Here is a 16,872-nt window from a genome sequence, read left to right as displayed (position 1 = left end):
AGGATGCCTACTGGTGGTGAAGCAGTGCCGGCAGGCGTAGCCCTTCAGCTCCTGCTCGCTGTCTTCGCTGTCGAAGTCATCCTCGCTGGCTGAACTCAGATCCACTAAAATTGACAAAGGAAAAGGAAGGAGAAGAAAAAGTCAGGAAGTTTCTCCATCTTTGCTTTTTTTTTTTTTTTTGTCATGCCACCATCGGAAAACGCCACGTTTATGGCCGAGGTTGTCTGCAGCTGAGGAACCTGCCACCCTGGGTTCTTTAAGAACAGCCAGAATCCAGATCAGAAAAGGCTTGAAAGGCAGATCTTAACTGCATCCTCTTAGCTAGGGACAGGGCCTTCGACAGGTAGGGAAAACCTGTGACCCACTATTGAGCTACATGCCACCTCCAGAGGAAGCAAGGCATTCCTGACACCAGAGTCACATGGACCGCCTTGTTGCCTGCTAGCCCCAGGTGTGGACAGCCAAGGCAAGGTGCCTTACTGGGTCCCGGAAACACAGGCCCCCTGTGGGGATGGGGCCTCAGCTCACCCACACTGTGCTAGATTAAGGGGCTGCTGTGCTCAACAAAAGACAGTGACCCTGTCATTGTTAATTCCTCTCCCCTGCACAGAGTTATTACCAAAGGGGCATTCAGCATGGTGCGTGTTCTGTATTCAAAGAGGGGTAAAATGCTTCTACCAGTTAATCTAAATTCTGCACCAAGGGGAAGTTGAATTATGTATGCTTCATAGCTCCCATCCTGACTCCTTTCTTTCCAACACCTGTCTCACCTTCATATGGGGTATAAGGACTCAGGGACCTCCATTCCTACTTGTATCTGATGAAGGGAGCTTCGACTTGCAAAAGCTCATACTCTGATAATCTGGTTGGTCTATAGGGAGCTACTGGACTTGAATCCAGCTATTTTACTGTAGACAAAAAAAGGCCTTTCTCTGAAACACGCAGCTCAGCATGTGCCAGCAGATGAAATCAGGAACTATGTGCTTGTCAGATGCGGGTGGACAGCGCGGTAGAAAACCTCCATATTCCCATGTAAATTGGGACAAACAGAAGCCTAAACGGGCCAGCCATCTCTCTGCAGCAGCCTTTTTCTTTTTGCTACACTGCCTCCTACCAGGGCAAGCCAGTTGCTTTCTGATCCCCGCCGCCCACCATCCATGGGGATAATGAATAGAGCACGCGAGTGCAGACGGGGGCTCGAACTCCATTTCCCTGGCTGCGTCTGGTCCGAGGCGGAGAGCGATTACCTTCCTCGGTGGCCCTGTGCGTCCAAACAGAGATAAATGCCCTGCTTTTAGCCTCCTACTTACAGAACTCGCTGGAGGGGGGCCTGGAGGGAGTGTTAACCGGCGTGGAAGCCGTTCGGGTCTTAATTCTCCGGAAGACGGCCTGCCTCCTATGCCTGCGGTGAGCCCGGGAACTCGCCGCTTCGGGCGTTTTCTTCCAGTAGTAGTAGAAGGTGATCAGTTCTCCCTGCAAAAGTGGAAAGAATCACAAGGTTGTCAAAAATGGCAGCTGGGCACGCTCCCTCTCTCGCACACACAATCCTCTCCAAAGGCTCTGAAGTATGCCACCACCACGTCCTTGGAGATCACAGGGGTGGAGTGGGGCAGAAAAAGGAGGGAGGTCTACAGAAAACCACGGCAGCCGCACCAGCCTCCTGCTCTGATGCTCTTAGCCAAGAGGTACTCAAACACTATAGTGGGAGAGGACACGATACAGACCCGAGCAAAGCTGCCTGATAGACGCAGGTCACCTGTGCAGCGAGGACAGTACTGTCTACTCTGACAGCCAGCAGATGCCCACCACTCTAAGCAGAGGGAGGTCATTCCCAGCTCAGGCTCCCCAGCCTTTCAGAGCCGGCAGGCACCTTGGGACGTCTGAGCAGGAGTGGTGAGTAGCGCCTCAAAGTGGCTGCCACAGAAAGTGAATCCAAGCCGAAAATGGCTGCCTGAGGGGGAGGAGCCAAACTGAAAATGGCTGCCTGAGGGGGAGGAACAAAACAGAATACCTCCTGGGATGAAGGATAGTCTGAATGGGAAACAGAACCACACCCGTGTCAAGCCAGCAGAGCTGGTCCCTCAGAAGAAAACCATTTAATGTGAAAGGGTTCAGCCAGTAATAAGCCCTGCCTTTCAATGGGCATGCTCAGTTTCTGAAAGGCTCGATAGGTGCCCAGGGAAGTACTATGTTGGAGAACCCTGAATGAACTTGAGCTGCCAGAGCAGACCCTTCTATGGGCAATGCACGTGCTCTGCCTCTGAGCTGCAGCCCCTCCTCCTGAACAGGGTGACCGCCACTGTTTCCTATGGCAGGAAACACCACAGGAAAGAATAAAGGGTGGATGGGGACAGCCCTGTCCAGAAGAGGAAGGGGAGGACTGAGGCTGTATTGAAACACTACCGCAAACCTATGCCGATGATTTTATTTTCCCACTAGTGTGATGGACGGGGGATGAGGGCGATGACCCCCAAGACCACCCACTCAAGAACTGTTTTGATGTCAACCCTTGGGGAGGAGCCAGCCATGGCAACACCCGAGCATGGGGAACAGAGGGAGGGCTGGAGGGGGGAGGTGTTCAACATGGACTCCACTTTCTTTAGGTTTCGTTTAAAAAGAGGATGGCTGACCCAAATGGAAGCCATCTGGAAGTTTGCACTGCAAGCTCTGGCCCACCGGAACGTCCAAGGATCGCATTTCGGAGAACGGCTGGCAATGTAGTATCTGCTGCTCGCGGTGCAGACGTGGCCCCAAACGCCACGGAACGGCACAGATGTGCTTTTAAAACCCGCACTGACACGTGAACCATAAACTTTGAATTTTACTAGTTGGAAAGAAGTACCATCGGAAAGGGGAAAAATATATGATTCTATTTTTGGATATTAACAAACAAAATACCTCCCGGCAACACTTCTGGGTTTGGAAAAAGTGCACCTGAGAGGAAAGCGTACGAGACAAGCGCTCTTAAAAACACTGAAGTCGCATTAAACAATCCATTTCTTTTTAAAATCTGAATCTACGTGGCCGCGCTAAGATAATTAAGACAGTAAAAGCACATATCGGAGATAATTCCACAGTGTAATGAACTTGGCCCACGTTCAAAAACGAGAGCAGAGGATAGTCAAGCTGGCAGGTGTAATGCGGAGCTGGAGCACAGCAGGCAGTTTTAATCTCCTCTCCTTTTGCTCTGAAACCCTGTCATTTCCAAGTGGCTTCCAGGGGAAGAGGGGGGAAAGGCAGGGGTGCTTTCAAGCCGCAAGAGAACTGGAGGTGTTTCTCACTGGCCTCCCCAAAACAAAAAGCTCAGAAAAAAGGAAGGAAGGAAGGAAGGAAGGAAGGAAGGAAGGAAGGAAGGAAGGAAGGAAGGAAGGAAGGAAGGAAGGAAGGAAGGAAGGAAGGAAGGAAGGAAGGAAGGAAGGAAGGAAGGAGAGTAGGGGTCTGCTCCTGGAATCACCGGCATGATCTAATCCTTATAAAAACTCAGAAGTGATTACAGTTGTGACACCCTTCTGGCAAAACCATGTGTGCAACCACAACTCCCAAAATGCACAAGGCACGCTGAATGGGGAATACGGGTCCATGAACATTTATGTGTATGTGCAAATACATGTTTACCAGATAAAAGGCACTTAAGGCCACAGACTACATTTAAGCAGCGGGTGATAGATGCTTAAACCCTCCCACCAACACTTCCTTCCACCCGAAGATCGTATCTGCAGCGTTTTGTTGCCAATTCTGAACATCCACGGTCGATATTGTGCGTCATTCAAGGTCTCCGGCAGAAAGAAACCCTTCCCTAACTTTTCCTACCTTGACACTGTTCTAGCAGAAAACGCCCAGGATTCGAACCCAGTGCATGGAAAGTGTGTGAGCGAAACCGCTGAGCTCCAGGCTCCTCCCACGTTGGTCGACATCAGACCTGCAAGCAGCCATTCAAGTGGCAACGGCTTCCACGCAGCCACGGAGAGTTCCACGGCAGAGACCAGGGGCAGGCTGGGGGTGGGGGGGCGTGGACTGTAAGTCCAACGAGCACAGCTAAAGTGGGTTAGGACAAGGCTTAAGTCACTTCAGGGGGGGGTTATGACAAAACCAGCAAACGCAGCCACGGTTTAGGTGCCACTGAAACTCAGGCCACAAGTTGCATGGCATTATGTAGGAGGAAAAAAAACTGCTATGCAGGTTCTCCAGAAATCTGCCCAGGGGCACTTACAAAATGAAAACAACAAAAACAAAACGGTAAAAGACCCAGCAATAAACCAAAACAAAAAACCCTCATTAAAAGCCTGGCCTGGCACAAAGAGGCAGACCTCAAAACCAGGACATGGACCCTTTATAAACCCTGTAGGGGCTTCAAGACCTGCTGCTAAAAACCTGCGATGCAAGGAGAAACACGCAGGTCTGGCAAAGCAGTTCTCGCTGAACAGGCTAACTTGAGAACCGTCCTCCGTCCTTGGCAGCCCCTGCCGGTCATCTGAACAAGGGAGAAGGAGAGGACAATTAGCAGGCACTTGAAACCCTTTGCCGGGACGCAAACTCCGCCCCAGGTTTTACCCGCTGCCTTGCCCGCACTCTCAAAGGCTATCATGTCTAGCAAAGGAATTAAATGCCGGAGTGGAGTGACTAGGAGAGGATTAGGAACGGCGTATTGGCGGCTGCCTGGGTGGCCAGCGCTTGAACACAAACACACACACCAGAGAGAGCTTCCGCCCCACAAACAGGGAGACGACATGGGCGAGTCAATTGTGCGGTAATCAAACATGCGGAGAGAGAGAGGGAGAGAGAGCAGCACAGAAGAAGGCCCATCCATGGCGCATAAATCCAGGGAACAAAAGCGGCTGCGGAAATCAATAGCCTCCTGAAACATTAACAATCGTTGATCAAAAGGGCCCTTCACAGCTGGGCTGCCGGGTGAGTCGGCTCTTTTGGCCACGGAGGCAGCCCAGGAGGAGGCGTTCTGGTGGATCTCACCTCCTTCCTTGCCGGGAAACAGGCCGTGCAGGAGCCTGGTTCAGCAAGGGGAGGCCGGGTGCAGGGCCAAGGACTGCTGCTCCGCGCCTCGCACACCCCGGGGGCAGCCAATCCTACCCAGAGCACATCCACATCTATTTTTAAAAACCATCTCATGGCAGCCGCGGAAAGATCCTCAGCGAGAGACGTGTCAAGGCCCCTGGCGGAAAAAACGCAGGATTCCTGTCCTCGTTTTCTCTTAGTCACTGTGCCCTGCGCTCTTCTTCAGACTCCTGAAACGCAAGACCAGTCCCACCGGGCTCAGCTCCCCTGCCTGACCTGCTGAGAACACACCCCTCCGGGCCAATTTCTGGCTGGATCCTGCCCCAGGGATGCAATGGGACAGCGGCCAATGTCATGCCAAAAGGGGACCTTGCGGCCCGCTGACTGAGGGAGGGGAAGGCGCACAGGGGCCCAGTCCCCGGCCCAAATGTACACGTGCTGGTGGCATGGAAAGACGCTCCCATATCCCTGTGCCCTCGGCCAAGGGTCCCCCCCCATGTGGTGCTCAGGATACATGATGCAACGATCCTCTGTGACTCAAGGTCAGCCGCTAAACGAAGAGTGAATTCAGGATTCACAGATGTCTCTGGTCAGACTCCGAGGGTGGCTATTCTCTTCCTGCCCCCCCGTGGGTGAGGGCTTCTTTATAGTGAATCCATCAGCATGTTTAAACTGGCCCTAAGATTTTATGAGCCTCTTGTGGCGCAGAGTGGTAAGGCAGCAGAAATGCTGTCTGAACGCTCTGCCCACGAGGCTGGGAGTTCGATCCCAGCAGCTGGCTCAAGGTTGACGCAGCCTTCCATCCTTCCGAGGTCGGTAAAGTGAGTACCCAGCTTGCTGCTGGGGGGTAAATGGTAATGACTGGGGAAGGCACTGGCAAACCACCCCGGTATTCAGTATGCCATGAAAATGCTGGAGGGCGTCACCCCAAGGGTCAGACATGGCCCGGTGCTTGCACAGGGGATACCTTTAGCTTTAAGATTTTATAGATGCCAGAAAGCGGGTAGCTTTGGCTTCTACGCCTTCCTGCCGATAGCATCAGATCAGGCCGGATGCTGCTGGAAAAGCTGCTGGGCTCCCTGGGCCTTGCTCTGCTCACCTTCAGGATCAGCTTTCCTCCAAGCAGCGACTCTTCTCCCCCTTTCCTCCCTTTCCGCAAGGAGGCAAACACACACACACACACACACACACAGGCGCTCACGGCCCACCGCCACAGTCCTAAAAATAACGAAACGGAATGCCGCAGTGCATACGCGGGCTTTTAGAGGTGCCGCGAGACGCATTGTTCTGCTTGCTGTTTTCGCCCACCTCTGTTTTCCTCTTCTGGCGTGCCTCTTTTATGTTCCTAAACGAGCAACTAGATTGGGTTTATTTGCCGGGAACAAAGGAACGCTGGGCTGTGCCTCTGTCCCCGTGTTCTCGCACCTCCTTATCAGGGGGATTTCAAATTGCAAACAGACAGAACAGGCTGTGCCGGGCTGCTGCTGCTGCAGGTTCCCTCCTGCCTTCGGTAAACACCTGATGAGGGCAGCCAGCCTGAGTGTGCTTCGGCATCCTGGCCAGCTCTCCGCCTCTCCTTCCGCCCTGGCCAAGCCAGTCCTGTGGCTCGCCTTCAAGGGCCTCTTCGGGGCAAAGAGTTTCTCTTTCACCTCCTCAAGGGTAGCACTTTCAAGACGAGGGGGGCCACACAGACAGACACAGAGCTATGTGCAGGGCACAGCCATGAAAAGACACACACACACACACACTCATTAAAAGACCCCTACAACAGGGGTAGTCAACCTGTGGTCTTCCAGATGTTCATGGACTACAATTTCCATAAGCCCCTGCCAGCAAATGCAAATGCTGGCAGGGGCTCATGGGAATTGTAGTCCATGGACATCTGGAGGACCACAGGTTGACTACCCCTGCCCTACACCATAAAGTGGGTGCTGATGGAGAATGCAAAAAAAAAGAGTTTTTGTATAAAGGAGGCTTATTCCCTCTGGTTTGGGAGATTCAGGGATGGAGCCTGTGGGGAGCCTGGACCTCTGTGGGGTGAAATGCCGCAGAATCTACCCTCCAAAGTGGCTGTTTTCTCCAGGGGTACCAACCTCTGTCGTCTGGAGACGAGCTGGAATTCCAGGAGATCTCCAGGCCCCACCTGGAGGTTGGCAGTCCTGGCACAGGGGGCCTCGAACCAAAGACTTGTGTGGAGGGGAGAGGTCTGGTTGCCCTTCTGCTCCCTTTCCAAAGGCAGCTTCCTGCTCTCTTCGTGGAGGGGTGACCCCGAATATTACTCCCATTCTCTTCCTCGGCCCCCCCCTGTCTGTCAACAGATGACAAATAGGTTTCTGCGTCTTCTAATTAAGCAATAAGTCTCGACAGATTGTGCAGCCGGGCTGATTAATGTCCACCGTGGGTCTGCGGGGACACAAGGCGTCCCCGGAAATATCTTACGGGAAGTCTAGAAAAAGGCATTTCAAGGAACAATTAGGACCTTCTGCGGTGTTATAAAAACACATGATTAAAAACTCTTCTCCTGGCTAAACTACTTCCTAGGGTATTTCTTCTAAATGTCACCATCTAGTCGGGGACCACACAATAAAAATGTGCGCGGGGGATTTTTAAAGTGGCTCTTTTGCGGCGGCGGGGCTCTTCCCCCCAAACCCCCGAGGATGGGAAGCTGCTTGCATTTCCTTAATCTGCGCCGACTGCCATCGACCCTGAATTTAGGGGCCTCACTCGAGGAGTCAAGGGCTGTCTTCGGACCATTAGCGTGATTTTTGAAATCGCTGTCTGGAGGAAAGAAGGTAAAGGTATCCCCTGTGCAAGCACCGATTCATGTCTGACCCTTGGGGTGACGCCCTCCAGCGTTTTCATGGCAGACTCAATACGGGGTGGTTTGCCAGTGCCTTCCCCAGTCATGACCCTCCATGACTGGAGGAGAGAAGGGAGGTCTAATTTGCTGAAGGCAGGTGCCTCAACGAGGTGTAGAAGGACTGCAAGTTAGCACTGCCCATTGGGGGAGAAGGAGTGTGTCAATTTGGAACCATAGCTGATGTCAGAATCAACCCCCCCCCCCAGGCCGTTTCCTAAAACTAAATTTGCTTTAAAACCTAGCTTATAATTCCCCCTGCTCCCTACAATATGTGGTTCACAATCTACTTTCTCAAATAGAAGAAGAAGAGTTGGTTCTTATATGCCGCTTTTCTCTATCCGAAGGAGGCTCAAAGCAGCTTACAATCACCTTCCCTTTCCTCTCCCCACAACAGACACCCTGTGGGGTGGGTGAGGCTGAGAGAGCCCTGATATCACTGCCCGGTCAGAACAGTTTGATCAGTGCCGTGGCGATCCAAAGGTCACCCAGCTGGCTGCAGAATCGAACCCGTCATGCCAGATTAGAAGTCCGCACTCCTAATCACTACACCAAATAATCCAGAATAGGCACCCCAGTTAATGCCTCCTCATGGCAAGCCTGTTTCAAACTCAATATTGGGCATGTACAAGAACAGCTGCGTTAAAATTATCTGCCTCGATTCCACATACTCCCTGGCATACTGAAACCGGCTCTTTGGTGCCAGCGTGTTAGCACATTGACCTGTGTCTTCATGGATCACAGTTCCCTGCTTTTTGAATGCTGCAAGGGCAGGCATGGAGAGCCCAGCTCCAAACCATGGGTGCATTTTAGAACACAACACAAGGGCTTAGAACAGGCCTGCTTGAAACACCGGACTTGGTCTAGTTGGGGCAACCATGTACTGGCTTGATGCGTACAGAATTCTGCCTATAACAGAATGCTGGAATCCAATTTCTTTTTTCCAAGCTAAGAATCCAGGGGGGTAAATGCAGAAACCCACAGAGAGGCAGCAGAAACTCCTTGCAAAGAAACAATAATCCTCTGTTTTGTAATTTGGTTATGGTCTTTCCCTTCATGGGGACTCTCGTGGCCTTCCCCTGCAAATCGACTCGACTGTCACCTAGTTTTCTTCCAACCAACCAGATGAAATCTCCTTGCACGCTCTGTGAAGTAAGCACAACCAGGAAGACGTTTGCCCAGAGGTGGCATCCTTCGTGCCCCAAAGGATTTACTGTTCTGATTTAAGCCGACGACAGAATGACGAGCAGGCAAACGAAATGCAAGCCCCATATAGCTTCTCTCCTCCCTCCTTCTCCGGTTTCTACCCCAGCAGAGCCTGCGATCCACAAAGTTCAAATGACAGGCCATGTGGTCTGTCTACTTCTATCAGAGTAATGTGAAACTAACTCCAAAACTGTCTACATTTGTTTGTTTTGGTAAAGATGGCTGTTTCTCCCAAACTCCATACACCCTTAAGCAAGGTGTGAATTTAGAAGACGGGGGAGGGAACCTGAAATTCACATGGAAACTCAACATGGGACATGGGAAAGGTGCAGAGAACGTCTTGAAACTGGGCCCAAAGAAAGAGGATATGTAGGCCTGCACAAACCCTGGAAAGTGAATTTGCACAATGTGTTTGTGTGCATTATTTCTTATAAGGCATTGGCAAGAGAGTCTGAGTATTTTGGTTTGAAATATCCACTTGGTCAGTCTGTGAAATGGAAATGTTGTCCTTTGTTTATCTGTAAATCTCAAATCTCTTTTTGAAGCCCAATAATTTATTTATCTGTTTATTTGGTTTCTTTAGCATCCCAGGGGAGCAGCTCTGCTAGGCAGCTCCAGTTGGCATCCTGCTCCTGAGATTGGGGCAGGGGAGCAAATGGGTATTGGAAACTGACCCCAGTTTCAAGACTAAAGATGCAGAGAGTGGCTCCTAGTGACAGAACACGGCATTGCAGGAGACTGCATCGCTGAGCCTATGGCCGCAGGGAGGCGGGAGAGCCAAAAAGAAACTTGTGAAGCCTTCCAAAATTATCTATCAAGGAGGGGAGGAGAGATGGGTGACAAAACCTCTCCCGTTCCATGGGATCAGACCGCTGAGCTATATTTATACGCAAATAAACATCCAGGGAAGGAAGCCAGGAAAAGACAACCACTGATCTTTAAAGGGAAAATAAAAAGGCAAAACACTTCAAACTGCAGCAGGGGCATTTTTTAACCCCCCCCCCCAAAAAAAAACCCAAGAAGAAACTGGATTTCTATTATGACCACACAATGGCAGATATAAAATGCAGACAAAAGGGAGCACGCCCATTCGGGTCTTTGATTCTGCAAAATCGTTTCTGCGGCCCAGCACGCTTGCTCGGGAGCAAGTCCAAATCTAACAGGAATTCTTTTCGGACGGAGGGTGGCAGCTTTTGACAATCTAGGAAACAGGCTAGCCGCATTTCAAGAGCTATTTGCTGTGCAGGTGTTTGAATACAAAGGGAGGGTTTCCAAAATTGACACCTCCGCGCCAAGCTCTTCACACAGAACCGGCCATAACTCTGCACTCTGTGCCTCAACTTCCCTTTCGCACAAACTGGCTGCTTTCTTTCTGGCCTGGTGTGGCCCGAATTCGGGAACAGAGAAACCAGGCTGCATGCCTCTGCCAGCTGGACTCAAACAGCCTGTGTGATATTCTTTATTGTGTTCCCTCTCTCTCTCACACACACACACATCCACAGACAGAGCGATGGCAGTTCCGTGTTGGAGGAAAAAAGGGAGACGGGGAGCAGGAACAAGAAGCCATAAAGCTCTTCAAACCCACCGTGCTCTACCCCGTAAACATTTTTCTATTTATCTGCCCTTCATTACATGTGCAGTCTTATTATCTCGGCACGGCATCAAAGTGACAGCCGTCAGGGTCACCCTACATAATGCACGTCGGCAGTGTTACATTTAATGATGGGAGCCGGGCGAGATGTGAGAGATGGGAGGGGGCAGAACACCACAGCCTGCTTTAGAGGGATCATCAGTTATATCTGTGCATTTCCCGAGGTGATAATTGAATGACAGTGGCTGGAGGGAAATCCATTTTTGAGCTAAGAGAAAGGGTGGTTGTTGGAGAGGGGGGATTTTCTTTCTTTCTTTTTTTTTTTGCATGGGAGGCATATAATGGCTACCGGGAAGCAAAACAACCGCCAAAAAGGCCTCTACAGTCCTGCTATTTTGTAGGTTTCTTTAATGTGGAGGATGGGGATTATCAAGCAAGATACAGCTTTTGAAACCGAGACGTCTGTTTGTAAAAAGGAGGCAGGGCTTCAGCCATCGAATCTGAAGCTTCGTGAAGCATTTTCTGCTGTGGTCGGCACATCAAAACCAATTAATTTAAGGGGGAGAATCGGAGGGGGGGGGACGCTTGGAGAGGGAGGCGTAAAACACAGGAGGGGCTTCTTTCTTTTCCCTTTGTCACCCGGGCTTTAAAATATGAACTTCGCTGCTCTCCTAATTGTGCTTTAAGCAGCGCTTAGGCTTGCCTTAGCGGGGAGGCAGAACGTCTAATCAATCTCCATTCTTTATAACTCAGCAGCCACAACAACAAAGCCGCGAATTACTAAAAACTTCATTAGTTAAAGAAGAAAAATGACTATGGAGCACCGACCAGCATGCTGCAAAGTATCTTGCTAATTAAAACTAGATTATGCTTGTCATAACAAACACTTACCTCCCCCATTGCAGATCAGGGCAGCTTCCGTTACATTTGCTCGTTCAAAACTGTCTCCGAGTAGTCATATCTGTGCAAATCAGCCGGGGAACCAAAGGGGGGAAAGGTGCCCCCCGCCCAACCAAGCACCGCTTCTGCCTACAAGGCTCTGGCCATTGGAGCTACAGGATGCACATATGTACAAGTGTAGACTGAACTGGGCCACAGGGGACCCTATCCGATCTCGTTCCATCTACCCTGGCTTCCGGTTTGGTTCCAGGCTCAATTCCAGGTGCTGGGCCTGACCTTTAAGTCCCTGTATGGACTGAGGCCAACAAAGTCTATGGACCGCCTCCTCCCACACATACCTTCTTGTACATCCTGGTCATCTTAGGCTGCCCCCTGTCTTCAGGAGCTAGACAAGCAGCAACCTAAGAAAGGGCCTTCTCAGTTGGGGCACCAAAGCTCTAGAGCTCCTTCCCCAGGGAAATTCGTCTGTTTCCCTCTATCAGGTGAAACTTTCTGTTTGTTTGTTTCATCCGGCATACGCCCAGTGATGGTTACGGGCCTAGTGTCGTTTTGAACTGGATTTTATAGTCTTAGCCGTGTTTTTATTGCTCTCGTGTCTTGCTTTCTTAAATGCTTGCCATCTTGTGGACCCTGATTTGAGTGCAAAGTTGGTATAAAAGGGTTTTAAATAACAACAAAAAAACACAATTATTCTTCTTAAACCCACAGCGTTCAAGCTGGCATCAGGAAGCATGCCATCCTTTGGAGAAAGGGGGCATCAGCTGAAGAAGGAACAGGCCGTGTTGCTTGGCCACTTTTCAAGACATCCCAGTTACCCAAAAGCACCGGCAGTCAGTCCAGTACGACGTCTCAATTACCCTCAGTCCCCTGCATCTCCAGGTAGAGGGATTTCAACCGGTAAATGTCAGGAAAGACCTTCCTCTGCAGAGCTAATCCCAGTCAGAGCAGACAAGACTGCTCTGGAGCTAGAGGGACCCCCACGGGCCAGATCAGAATGAGGAAGGAAGCTCCATTTGTTTACAATGCTAGAGAAGGGCTGGCAGGCAGAGGAACAAAGTAACAGGAAACTGAGGGTAGGTCTGAAGGAGCAAAAGAGGAGGCACCGGGCACTGCCAGCCACGAGGTTGGCAAAGAAGGAGGGGCAGAGTTGATTGAGAGACCAGGTTGTGGGTGGCAGAACTGGAGGCAGGAAGGAAATGGAGCCACGGAGGACTCTGAAGGTAAGAACAAGGAGTCCTTGCTGGATTAGGGAGTACTGAGAAAGCCCTAGATGAAAACCCCTATAGGGGCAGGGGAGGAAATCACGTGGTTATATAATGATGAGGGAGATGAATGAGTTGGCAGCAGAGGTGAGGAAGTGGAGGGGGGACAGCAGAAGACCAGAGAGGAGGACACGGGAGAGATTATCAGAGCATCCGTGTGACGGGCAAGAGAGATCCCCTCTCTGTCTTGCCCCTCTCTGGACGGTCTTAGCGCAGTTTGTTGTCCACTCAGGATGCTTTTGGGGGCATATTTGGGACAAAAGGAGAGAGCCCCTCTTGTGCTCTTTCCTGAACTCCTTGGAAGGACAGAAGGACGTGAGAGGGCACTGGTATTTCACCAGCCCACGTAAAATGACCCACCCTCTTGGAAATGGCAGGATCGGAGCAAGACAGACTGGGCAGGGGAGCTGGGTTCTCTCTCCAGTTGCTTCATTTGTCACAAAATGCCGGCTACTGCAGATCGGCCTTGAATTAAAATACGCACACGGATCTGTCAGCCGGCTGGGGCTGTGCGGCTTATTTCAGACAGGAAACTACTGCTTGTTATGTCACGCTCCCTTTTCTACGCATTCGCGTGGTGCTGATGGGCTGTTTGCGGAGCTGCCAGTCGCCGGCTCTGCACCTGGACGGACATGCTAATGGAAAGGTCAAGCAGGAGCCGGAGGTTAGTCGGGAGTCCAAAAGAATAATAAAAAAAAAAGAATGCCGCTAGCAAGAAAGGAGAGGTGATGAATTGCTCGAGGCAGCAGGGGCCGTGGAGAGCCAAAACAGGCTGTGGCTGTGATTCGCTCCTGACAAATAGAGGGCCCGCCCGCCATGCTGAACCACCGACTTAGACCGTTGATCATGGCCTATGGAAATGTGAGGGCGGCGGCGGGGAGAGGGGGATGGCGCTGTGTTCAGAGAGGCAGCAGTGCTCAGGCATGGCCTTCCCCTCTCTGGTTGGCCAGCATTGGGACACATGACGCTGCTTGGTGCTGAATCAGACCTTTGCAAGCGGGAGGTCCCGGGTTCAATCTCCTGTTGAAAGGACCGGGCAGTCGGTGATACGAAAGGCCTTGGCTTGAGACCCTGGAAAGCCGCTGCCGATCTGAGCAGACCCTCCTGACCTTGGTGGACCAACAGCCTGATTCACTCTAAGGATGTCTCGAGTGTTGACCGAAACAAGTGCCGGGCGTCGCTTTGGAGCAGCCTGGCTCACAAAGTACGATCAATCTGAGGATTACATTGCGATGGTTGGGTTGGTTCCTTCTCTGTCCGCTTGTGGCTTTTCATACACCCCTCCCGGTGGCGAGTGCTTGGGTAATAGTCGGTCATGTCTCGGGATAGCATGGGTAGCAGACGGCATGGAGAGAGGCTTTTCCATTCTTGGCAGAAGGCAAATTTGGCTATGCGAGATGACAGTGCTTAGAGAAAATGAATGCTAGGTCTTCAGGCATCTTTAAACTCCTTTGTGACTTTGAAATCTTAAGAGTGGGGCCGGAGCATAGCAGTGAAGGGCTTTTATCTGAGAACGTGGGATAAAAAAGTGTTCTGAAGAAATGAGAGTGTGAGCTATAACCTCCGTGTGCTCCCCGGTTCAGACCTGCTCTCCCACAAGGTGGGCTAATTTCAACAAAGCTCCACGGGGATCACTGCAGCATCCGACTCTGATCGGGTGGGAACTGGTTTCTGGGTGAGACGGACCCCTGGCCAAATCCGGCATGACCACCCCTGCATCCTTGTGAGGAAAGAGTCTCTTTATGGACAGGACGTGCTTCTTGGCAGCCTCTCTTTCCTGCCACATGCAACTTGTGGGGTGGGATGCTCTGCTTGGTCCAGATCATAGGCTGTCGTAGAAACCTTACGCCAGGGGTAGTCAAACTGTGGCCCTCCAGATGTCCATGGACTGCAATTCCCAAGAGCCCCAATGGTTAAAAACCATCTCCTGCCTGCTTGGTTGAGAGAAATCTTTTCGGGAAGGAGGGGTATTCCCTGTCCACTGAAAACAGACTTCAGCCCTGTTCCCCCCTCCCCCCGTCCACCCCACCAGGTCTTCCAGCTGCACCAGTTATCTTGTCAGCCTGCAGAGGGACCACTGGGCTAGCACAACACTGTGGCTTCAGACAGGGAGCCAGGAGGAGCTTCAGATTAACACAAACACAGATGCCGCTTTCATGCAAATTGTCTTGGTAATAAAAAGCACACGAGAAAGCGGCAGAAGGAATGGGATGCATCGATGAAAGGAAACTGTCTGCAAACAGACAAACAAAAATGAATTGTGGTGCTTAGCCACGAAAATGTTAATAGCTTCATCTGCAAGAGCCACCCTGCTTATGGCGCTGAACAGACAGTCCTCAAACTCGGCTGGTTTTCTTGTTCTTGGTATTCCTTGTTTCACGCAATGCATTACGAAGGCACAACATCAATCAAGTGTTATTAAAGTGTGTGGGAGACAAATAAGGAAAACTCACCTTGGAAAGTTTTCCAGGAGGTATCAGAGAGCGGCTTGACTAGGATGCTCTGTCCACCTACCGGCCACTCACAACCCTGCAAAGGAAACCTGATGCCTTAAGGCAGGGGTAGTCAAACTGCAGCCAGCAGGGGCTCATGGGAATTGTAGTCCATGGACATCTGGAGGGCTGCAAGTTTGACTACCCCTGCCTTAAGGAGACAGTTTTTGTAACTGGGAACTTGTGGGTGGATTTTAAAATCAACTAAACACCCAGCCAAGGTTGCAATAAGCTCAGTGTCTTGACTTGCTTGGGGGCAATCGCCCCCCCCCCCCCAATCCTGCTTCTGAGGAATGAGTGATTCACTCACTGTCTTCTCTCTCTCTCACCAGGGAGAACATGAAGGACGCAGGCCCTGCAACCGCTCCAGCCAAACACGATGCAATATGCATAACTGTCGCATCCTTGCGATCGCCATCAGAATCTGCTCAAGGGTTAGCTCAGGCCTCTCTCACCCATGGCTCTCCACGGGCTGCTCACCAGGGGTCACCTGCCTGTTAAACCAGCCTCCCCCGACCCCCCCCCCTCAGCACCATTTCAGGGTGAGACTGGGTCTCGCATTTGGCTACTAACAAGCAGCAGTCGGCTACCAACTCTTGTACAATTAATGTTCCGAGGTTATCATTCTCTCAGCTTCTTCCCAAGTGGGCGGGTACATGCAGCCACTGCTGACCGCTATCGGCGGATCACCGCCGCTTCCTTTCCGCCCGTCTCCTCCACCCTTCTTCTGCGGACGCATCAAAGGCCGGTTGGGAAGCAGAGACCGAACTGCCCCTTCCAGCCACAAGCCATTCTCTTGCGTCTCTGTGTTAAAGTATATACCGAGGAGCAAATAGCAGGAGATTGCAGGGGCGCTATGGGGGGGGGGGTCGCCGCGGGGTCCTGCGCTGCCATTTGCTTTCCTGCTCTGCCGCCGTTCGAACCCAGTGACTTCCAGCGGCACGGAGTAAGAAAGAGAGGTAAATAAAACTTGAGATTAGATCCATTCTGGGTTATTTTCTTTTTAATACCGGTAACTAAATTGCGGCGCGGTTGCCGTGGTTACCGTCCGGCGCCGGCCGCCTCTGTGAAGAGCCACACGTGACGCGCTCCGCCGGGAGGTGGAAGGCCACGCACGTTCCAATATTATAACAATTTGCCGTAATAGGGGAGAGATGAGAAGACAGCCGACTGGGGGGAAAAAATATGAATATTTGTACTGCAACAAGGAAGGGTGCCCAGCCGACCGGGGCTGGACGGCATAGTCACTGCCCCCTGGTGCGCAAAGGACAAAAACGACACTGGACTCCGGAGCAGCACTGAGAATTTCTAACAATAATAATACCCCCAAAAAAGGCCATGGTCTACAGCAGTGCCATGCTAGCAGGCTCTTGACACCAGAAGAGACACGGACTGAATTCCTGCAACTTGACAAGTAAGGCTGGATCATGCTGGAGAAGATCTTCCAGGGGCAAGGGACTCTAATGGCAACTTAGCCTGCTGGAGGAAGCCAAGTGAGCATTTCCCCTAGCCACTGCAGCTCCAGAAACGGCTTCATGGAAACAGGGGTGGTAG

General features: G+C 51.5%; 1 protein-coding gene and 1 long non-coding RNA gene across 8 annotated transcripts in view; one reads left to right on the top strand and one right to left on the bottom strand.

The window, feature by feature from the left end:
• RERE (arginine-glutamic acid dipeptide repeats) overlaps positions 1 to 16,872 on the bottom strand; it is a 220,896-nt gene that overhangs the window by 15,504 nt on the left and 188,520 nt on the right. For all 7 annotated transcript variants that reach the window (XM_077312430.1, XM_077312429.1, XM_077312432.1 and 4 more), the window contains 2 exons: positions 1,311 to 1,473; positions 12 to 104 (listed from right to left, as the gene is read on the bottom strand). In XM_077312430.1, the coding sequence (XP_077168545.1) occupies positions 12 to 104; positions 1,311 to 1,473 (256 nt within the window). The remainder of the gene's footprint in view (positions 1 to 11; positions 105 to 1,310; positions 1,474 to 16,872) is intronic.
• Positions 12,724 to 16,299, top strand: LOC143824712 (uncharacterized). The gene is made up of 2 exons (XR_013226840.1): positions 12,724 to 12,784; positions 15,651 to 16,299. It is a non-coding gene; the product is annotated as an uncharacterized LOC143824712 (long non-coding RNA).

The sequence above is a fragment of the Paroedura picta genome, chromosome 15 (assembly GCF_049243985.1).
Source record: "Paroedura picta isolate Pp20150507F chromosome 15, Ppicta_v3.0, whole genome shotgun sequence".
Taxonomy (NCBI): Eukaryota; Metazoa; Chordata; class Lepidosauria; order Squamata; family Gekkonidae; genus Paroedura; species Paroedura picta.
Note: the sequence above shows the minus strand (reverse complement) of the source record. Positions and strands in the feature narration are given on the sequence as shown.